This window comes from Galeopterus variegatus, unplaced genomic scaffold, assembly GCF_000696425.1.
Source record: "Galeopterus variegatus unplaced genomic scaffold, G_variegatus-3.0.2 Scaffold7185, whole genome shotgun sequence".
NCBI lineage: Eukaryota > Metazoa > Chordata > Mammalia > Dermoptera > Cynocephalidae > Galeopterus > Galeopterus variegatus.
In genome coordinates this window covers 63188-72450 of record NW_007733296.1, presented here as the reverse complement: position 1 = coordinate 72450, position 9263 = coordinate 63188, and the positions used below count along the sequence as shown (strand labels likewise).

Below are 9263 nucleotides of genomic sequence, written 5' to 3'. Positions count from 1 at the left end.
CTGAGGGTTGCGATCCGTTGCCGGACACGGAAAAAAGACAAAAAGACAAAAAAAAAAAACAGTGGTGAACAAACAAACAGGTTGTTTGTAATGTGGTTGTGAGCAAATGTATCGTCAACAAATAATACTTAAGAAAAGGGACACATAATGTAAAAATTAATGACTTGGAACTAAAATTCTAGATGATTTGGACAAAATATGGAAGGGGATAAAGAGTCAAAATAAACGTGCTAAAGCTACGTTTTGTTTAGGGAGTGCAGACACTAATTCTCAACACTGATTCAAAAAATGTTTCAGTATGTTTACTAATAAATTAATAGAAGTGAATGCATAACTTTCAAACCATTAAAAGAAAAGAAGGAACACACAAACTCAGTCAAGGCTGACAAGGAGGGAAAAAAACAAAAGAACAGGAAAACATTATGCAGAAAACACAAAACTAAACAGCACGATTAAGACTAAATAATATCAGTAGCAGCAACCTATGTGAATGGGTTAAACCCTCAGGTTTGTTTTTGAAATGTCCCAGCTGCGAACTGTTCACACCCGAGCCATGCCTAAAAAAAAGTACTCCAGAAAGGGATTTGGATTTAGAACCAGGCAAGGAGAAAATTGCTTTAAGCTGAAATACAGCAAGGATCTGGCAGTGGCGACAGCAGCTTTGAAGGCAAAAATAGTCTGAACGGCAGGGCGGGGAAACACGTGGAAGCAGACAGAAAGCCTAGAGGACACTGTTGGAGTGGATTCAATTAGATAGGTGACATCAAAAACTGTTTACTACGAGAGGATGACAGTGTTAATGAATGCACTTCTGGTAGCAGATGACTTTTTTCTATTGTAAGTTATTTTGAGATGACCTTAAAACAAGTCACAACTCACAGTCGGCTCTACTTTCACCATCTGAAAACCTTTATAATGTTGTGAATAAACCATGAATAACACCCGCCTTCGAGGCTACCCACACTCAAGCAAGGCTGTTTTCAATGAACACCATCTTGGAATCTGTGGAACAAGTGTGCTGTGCCGGGTGCTGTCGTACCAGTGCAATTCCCCAAGCCAGTGCTGAAATCTGTTCAGCCACATCACTACAGAAGCGCAATACAGCCCCAGCTTGCAGACAAAGCCACCAAGGAGACTAACAGATGTGGAAGATGCAGGCCCTGCCCACACCAGCGGCTTGACTAGGAGACCTTGAATTCCTGGTGGCCCTTGCCAGTTAGGTTGCTGCTGCCTGGAAGCGTTAGCCAACTCCTGGCGCACTTGACCTTGTCACTCAGGCCTGGACCTGTGGCTCCTCCCTGAACATCTGGGGAAGCCAAGGCAGGGGCCTGAGGAGTTTCTGCTTTCTTTAAACCCAACTCACTCTAACGGTAACCACAAATTAACATGGGCAAACCCACATTTACCAAGGTCTGTCCCATCAAGAAATGTTCAGTTTCTGTGAAGACTATGCAATTGGGCATCTTAGAATAAGCGCATGCATCTGGATTCTGTATTAATGCTAGGTAGATGTCAGTTCTAAGGTGTAATTTTGTCTTTATAGGATTCTTTTAAACTGCTCTGGAGACTTGTTCCTATTGGTAACTATGCAGCCACATCTTCAAAGCAGGAGTAAAAATCAGAACCGAGCCTGTAACTGACACTATCAGAAAGAGCCACAGAAAGATTCGGTCCAGAACTTGAGCTACAAATTTCCAGTCTTGTACCACCTGCAAAAGAGAAAAAGATGGCTTTCATTCAAGATGCTGGTCAGCTGTTCAAAATTCATTTCAGATTTACAGCACTTACTAAGTTTTCGAAATGCACCTAACACAGCACCCACAATACAGGTTCAGATTCTTTCCAGTGACTTCACTAATAGTACTCAAAGAAAACAGCTTGTAAGGTGAGTTTGTAGGAACATTTTCTTCAACAAAGAATAAGTAAAATGGGAACAGTGAAATGATTTATGCATTTGTAAACATTACCGATCAAAATGAGAGAAGCCTGATTTTTACACAAATAAAAAGCCAGTATACTTACTGTGATGCTTTCTGATATACATATGAAATTAATCACAAATTTTTGTGGCTAAATGTCACAGGCCTTCTCCTCCTCCACTCCATATGTGGGTATGGCGGTGACAGCTCCAGGATAGTGGACACCACCAATAAGAATGGCCAGAAGAAGACAGGAGTTCCTGAGGGAGTGGGGGGGACCAGGTGCCCTTGCTAGGAAGGGACGTCGGAGGAGAGTGCAGCAGACCTTGAAGAGCAAGGCCTGAGCAGGAGAGAGCTGCAAGGCCAGGGGAGCCTGAAAGAGAAAGTCGTCTTTTAAGGGGAAAAAGATGTCCCATTTCTACTATACAGGGATTTTTTTGTAAAGGAATAGAACAGGAGGACCGCCATCCTAGACGAGAGGTTGCTACTGCAGGAAGGCACTTGCAGGGGTTTAGATAGGGAGAGCTTGGGGGGAAAGCACAAAGAAGATTGATTGGAATATTAATAATGTAGACCTTCAGTGGTGGGATTATTAGTGGTTTTAATCTTCTTGTTCATATTTTTCTATATTTTCTTAATTCCCTATGCTGATCATGTGTTACTTTTATATTTGTTCTAAAAACCACTGAAATCTTTGTATTAGTATTTTTTCAAAGATGTAAAGAAACAACGCCCCCCCCAGCTTAACAGCTGAAATGTTTGTTCTATAGCAGCAGTCACTTCTAGTGCTTTTAAAAATTTTTAAGTAGATGAAAAACATGACAAATTGTTAAGAGAGAAGATATACCAGGCAGTGTCTATGTAGGCAAGATAAAACAGAGAAGAATATTTCAAAAAAAATTCTTTCATAAGTTTGTTTATAGGATCAGGCTCTAGCCATTAATTTTCACCAATTTTAGAGTAAGTTGGTGCAGGTATGTAACTTGTTTTAAGCAACAGAGCAGTTTTTACACTGGACATTTGTATGTCGGATAATATCTTCATTCCATTGGGGAAGGACCATTTAGAGGAAGGATACAGATGAGAAAAACAAAGATGAGCACTGACGTTGTGACCGCTGACATAATCCTGGGGCACAGTGCACGTTTCATAGTTTACGTCATTTATTCCTCACAATAACCCTTCGAGGTGGGCTTCAGAAAACTGAAGCTCAGGTTGGGTAACTTGTCTCAAGTCATGTGGAACAGGAGTGGAATCTGAACACAGGACTGTTGAGTCTGAACTCCATAATCTATTCACACTTTAAAAATTTTTTAATTTGTAAGCTAAGAACCACATCCTCTTCCCGCACCAAAACATCTGTCTTAACACTCAATGTTATATTAATTATAAAACTTCTGGTCTTTTATTTCTAAATACTGTGGATGAAAATATCTATCATCCCATGAAACACAGAGATAAATCGCTGGAGACCAGGATAACCAACTTAAAATGTGTGACTGAATTATTTAATACAGAATCGAGGCAGATCCTAAGGAACAGCGCTTCGTCTGCAGTTGCTCCACTTTTGTTTGTTATGCTTTTGTGACCTTCCGAAAAATTCATACTAAAATCCCTATTTCATGTCAGGCCGCGTTTTAAATTTTTTATTTGTAAATAAGATAGCTAATAATGTCACATTTTAAAGAGTGATGGTGTTTTGCTGTAAATAAATATCAAAACACGAGTATTAGGGTCTCACACGCCTCCGTGGCAGCATTATTATGAATACCAGTTTACTCACCTGGCTGATAAAATGTTCTTTCTTCACATGCTTTGAAATGTATCTAATGGAATCAGCAGCCTTTTCCAAGAAAGTAACCAGAACTTTTTCTCCATCACTGATCTGCTTCTGTTTCTTCTTTTCTAGGACTTTACCTTTCACTGTAGTTTTACTCTCATCTTTATCTGGGAAGGAGCAGCGATCCATGTGGCCCTCCATGCAAAGTAGTTTGGGAAGTTTTTGCAGAAACAGCCTCTTGACCCAGGGGGCCATGGGATGGTATGTTGAAGAAGATCTATGGTGAACATTAATTACAAACACAGTGACAATAATCGACAGGGTAACAAAAATCATAATGAACAACAGGTACTCTCCAATCAGAGGAATGACTTTTGAAGAAGACGGGATTATTTCTTCAATTACTAAAAGAAAAACTGTCAGAGAAACCAAAACAGATGTTGACAATGAAAGTTTTTCTCCTTCATCGGAAGGTAAATAAAACACCAGAACTGTTAGGAAAGACAGCCCCAGGCATGGAATTATCAGAAAGAGGGTGTAAAACAAAGGCAGGCGTCTCAGAACAAAAGAATAAGTAACAAATGGATACGAATAGAAACCGTCTCTTCTGTTTCCCTTCATCCCTTTTGCATTTAGTATTTCCCATTCTCCATTATCAAAGAAGTCTTTCCTGTCGACATTTTCATTTATCAAAATGAGGTCAACCATAGTACCATCGTAAGTCCAGGATCCAAACTTCATTGAGCAGTTCTGCCAATCAAATGGGAAAAACGTGACATCCATGGTGCAGGAACTTTTATAGCTGGCGGGAGGTGTCCACGTGACGGTCCCATTAGATTTCACTATCACCTTGGTCATGAGAGAACCTTCGAAGCGTCCATCAGCACTGTAAAAAAACGCAGTTTCACTTCAGTGATTAGTTGTGCACTTATTAATTTTTGTTTTCTTTCTATTACTTTCCTACTATCATGCTAAACAATATTTTTTTAAAAAAAACAATTATTTTGTTACTTAAAGTTGTTTATTTCTCTTAATTATTTTGGCAAAATCAGACTCTTATTCCTAGTGTTAATCTGACGAATATAGTTTTCTTCTGTGATACTTACTTTTCAAAGAGAACTATGTCTGGAAGCCAGAGAGATTCTGATGGAACTTTAATTGAATTAATTCCACCATATTCATCAGGATTCCAGCGTAATTTGTGGTCTGTCCATTCCTGCACGAAATTAGTAGATGATAGTTTTATTCTGGAAATTCAGGGTGTTAGACCTTGAGACCTTCAGGTTTCTGTTAATTTACCAATTCATTGTTTTATTAACAAAGGGAAATTCATTCGGGTTAGACCATGTGACCCTATCTGGGATTCAGTACAGCTGGCAGGACACAACTTAAGCCAGCCTGGCCTCGGACCTTGCCCAGGCCCACATACCTTGCCTGTCTGGTATTTCCACAATTGCCTTATCTACGTCACAATGAAAAGGCTCAGCAACAAATGCCACTGACTTGTGATCTATCTTTTCAGTCTGTTTTTTCTTCAGAAACAAGCAGAAGAACAGCAGGGATAGATCTAATTCAGTTATTCTGACTGTGTTAGTCTAGTGATGTTTTAACCTCATGACGATGGGTACAAATAATTTTGAACATCACCCAAGAGTCTTGGGCAAATGTCCACCCAGTATGTTAATATGAAGCATCCAGTATTTGCTAACTATTCTTGATGACATTATAACTTTTATCCAATAAAAAATTTTTCCAAGAATTTTAAATTTTAATCACAATTTATTTTGAGAGCACCCAATTATAATTTTAAATTCTGTTCCTAATATTGTTAGCCTCCAGATGCTTACATATTTTCCTTCATAAGGAAAAAATCATTTTATGTTTTACAGGGGCCAGTGGATCCAGATTAATAAACATGACCGTTATTTGGTTGGATTTTGAAGGTCAAGAGGATAATGTATGGATGACCCAATTACAGCAGAAGTGGACTTTACTAAAAATATTTTGGAGTTTGAGCTTTTGGTCAAGATGGCAGAATAGATGGTCCCCAGCATCATTCTCTCCCACAAATCAACCAATTTACAACTATTAAAAAGCAATGACAGCCCAGCTGGGGCCGCTAGAGCTCAGGGGAAGAGGAGGAGAGACCTACAGAGTTCATGGAGGCAGGAGAAGCTACGATGAGAGAAAGAAAGAACTGCTCCTACCATTTTGAGACCTGGCTTCTTCCAGGCTGGAGCTGCTGAGCACACAGAGCAGGAGCTGGAAAAAGCTGCAGCTGTGCCTTTCAGATGGAGTTGCTTGGGGGTGGCAGGAGAGAAAAGGGACTTGGTGGCCCTCAGGCCAGTAAGACCACTAAAAGGGTTCCTATGGACCCACATAGGAGCAAGGAGCCACAACAACTGAAAAAAAGGAGCCACTCAGAGACTGGTGCATCATTGCAAGGGACCTGCGCATGGCCCATCCCATGGGAAGTGTTTGGAGTGTTGGTGGTGGGGGACATGAGCCACCTGAGGAACACTGGGGCACAGCATGGACAGCTGATCTGCCCTCCAATCAGTGCAGGCCCACTCTGTGTAGACTGGTCAGGAATACTGAACTGCAGGGGATGCAGTTTGCTGAAAAGACTCAGGTCCAGACCAGAGTTTCCACACAACCCAGGTGCACTGGATCTCAGGAGACCTGGAAGTACCTACAAAGTCAACTATTAAAACCTGAGCTGCACAAAAAGCCTTCCCCAGGGAATCAGAAGCAAAGGAACAGTTTGGCTCAATTACAGGGCTCAAGTGCTGGTTCCCACAGGGGGTTCCTGCATTTTAGAAGTAAGCAAAGGACAACAAATTAGTTCCAGTGCAGAGTTTAAGTGGTGGGAACAGCAAATAATCCAACATGGAACTAAAAGGAAAAACAAAATACCCACAGACAGAGACGAAGTTTGAAATTAATGAGTAAAAGTCGCACTTCACCAAAGAACACCTATAAAACCTAGAAGGGCTGGAAGCCCCCTGGGCTCCCAAGCCTGGGAGCAGGGAGGGCCCGGGGCCTCAGCCATACTTCCGACACCCACACCCAGCCCAGCGACAACCACCAAGACATCACAGGAAACACCCCAGGCTCTCGAGCCAGGGCACTGAGGGGCCAAGGGCTTCAGCCACACCCCCTTGACATCTGCATTCAGCCCAGCAAAAATCAAGCCACCACTGGAAGGCCCCCTGGTCACCCCTGCAGGAATGAGGTGAGTGCCATGGGCCTCAACCACATCCTGCCTCCTTCCTCCTTCTCCGACCCTCTTTCCTTCCCCCTTCCTCTTCCCCTTCCCACCCAATGCCCCACAACAACATTACCCAATGTAAATGTCCTGAGGCATGGAGCCAGGGAACGACCCTTCCTCCTGCATCCAGGCACACCGCTGCTGCCACGGGGCCTGCCCAGGGTCCTGAGTCATGGGGCCAGGGACTGACCCCTCCTCCTGCAACCAGGGAAAGAGCACACCAAAAACACCACTACCATGTGGGTGGCCCACCACAATAGCCACAGCTGCTGCAAAAGTGGCTAGATGCCACAACCACCATGCAGATGGCCTGCCAACCACTTGACCGCATTGACACAAGGAGAGTCACCAGCAGAGATCAAAGAAAAGAAGAGGACGTCTCTCTCTACAAAGCCCATTCCAGAGTGACAGAAGCAGCATCTGCTCTATGATAATAGGGGGGAACTGAACACACCTCTTAGCACTGGACAGATCATCTAGGCAACAAATCAACAGAGTAACCTTTACTCTTTCAGAAGGAGAAAAGAAGTCTAGGGTTATCAGAGCAGAGAGGGGGGAGGGAGAGGGGAATGGGGAGAGATTGGACAAGGGGCATAAAGAATAAGTACAATTTGTAATAATATATATATATATATGCTAATAATATTGATTTGACTAACATATGTCAATGTTGAATCCCCCCCAAATATATAATCAATTATGATTCAATAAATAAATATTTTGGATCCAGAATCTTATGAAATCTGACCTAAAAATTAAATTCTTCTATTTCACTGTCTCTCATGTGGATAGTTGAGCAATGAAATAGAATGTTAAATGACATTTCAGAGAGTTAGAAGGTTGTGCCCACTGTGAAACTTACTGGAGCCTAGTGACACCAACTTTGTCAAAAAACCAGGAGTCAGTAGATGGATGACTACACAGGATGTTTAAATTCCGAAATATGTATGATACCTGAAAAATGATGGAACTACACATTCCAGATGAGACATTATCTTTCTTAGATAACATTTGTGAGGCTTGATCCTTGAAAAACAAATTTTAAAAGACATGGGCCTTTAAAAACATAGAATCTAAAGTATAAGAACATTGCGTGACTATCTATGGAAAATCATGAATATGAAGACTGCAAATTTTCTTTTTTTGCAGCTGGCTCGTAAGGGGATCTGAATTCTTAATGTTAATGTTATCAGCACCATGCTCTAACCAACTGAGCTAATCATCCAGCCCTGAAACAATTTAAGAGCCCAATCTAATAAAGTATTTACCATGTTTACTTTGTACTCACAAGCTTCTCTTTTTTCCCCCTCCTTCTCTGCTCTTTTTTTAGACTTTAGCTTATTTTAAGTTTTATTGATCTCAAAATGTTTTAGTTTGTCTCATTGAGGGATTTACCTTGTGACCAATGCCCAAAGCATTGCCAAAAGTGGACATTGATTGGTGTATGTCAGGATAGGCTAAGATGTGCTGCAGTAACAAACAACCCCAAGATCTCAGTGGCTCAAAGAACAAAGATTGACTGTTTACTTACACACCATGTCTGTTTTGTGTTAGCTGGGGGAACTATTCATGGAAGGCAAATTCAGCAAGACTTAGGAATGAATTAGTGTGGGAAGTGAGTGAGGAAGAGGAGAAGGAAGGGATAAAAATGGAAGGAAGTTTTTAAAATATGGAAATCGAAATTAGTATCCAGGCAAAGCAAGGAGATCTCAGAATACTTGTGTAACATATTTTTAAGGTTATTATTATTATTATTTTTTTGGCAGCTGGCCAAAAAGAGGATCCAAACCCTTGACCTCGGTGTTATCAACAGTATGCTCTAACCAACCAAGCCAACTGTGCCTGTTTTGAAGAGCAAATATAATTTCCTCCCAATGAATAACGTGTCTCCTGCTAAGGAGACTATACTATCATCAGCAGGTCTCAATCTCAGAAATGTTGGAGATGGGCCGGCCCGGTGGCGCACTGGATAAGTGCGCCGCTTGGGAAGTGCGGCAGTGCTCCCGCCTGAGGGTTCGGATCCCACATACAGACCAGTTCCCGCTCACTGGCTGAGCGAGGCACGGGAGCAGCGCTGAGGGTTGCGGTCCCATTGCCGGTCCCCGGTCCGGTGCGGGGGCAACACTGAGGGTTGCGATCCGTTGCCAGACACGGAAAAAGACAAAAGACAAAAAAAAAAAAAAAAAAAGGTGGGGAGAAAAAACAGGAGCAATTTTTTTTTTTAAAAAAAGATGACTGGTAATGGGATCTTAACCCTTGACTTGGTGTTGTCAGCACCACGCTCTCCCAAGTG

The 9263-nt window shown here is 41.8% G+C and overlaps 1 protein-coding gene across 1 annotated transcript in view; it reads right to left on the bottom strand.

The window, feature by feature from the left end:
• Positions 1-1462: 1462 nt before the first annotated feature.
• CHRNB3 (cholinergic receptor, nicotinic, beta 3 (neuronal)) overlaps positions 1463-9263 on the bottom strand; it is a 22219-nt gene continuing 14418 nt past the window's right edge. The window contains exons 2-4 of the mRNA XM_008591690.1: positions 4806-4915; positions 3703-4585; positions 1463-1709 (exon numbers count right to left, since the gene is read on the bottom strand). Of these exons, the coding sequence (XP_008589912.1) occupies positions 1575-1709; positions 3703-4585; positions 4806-4915 (1128 nt within the window). The 3' untranslated portion in view covers positions 1463-1574. The remainder of the gene's footprint in view (positions 1710-3702; positions 4586-4805; positions 4916-9263) is intronic.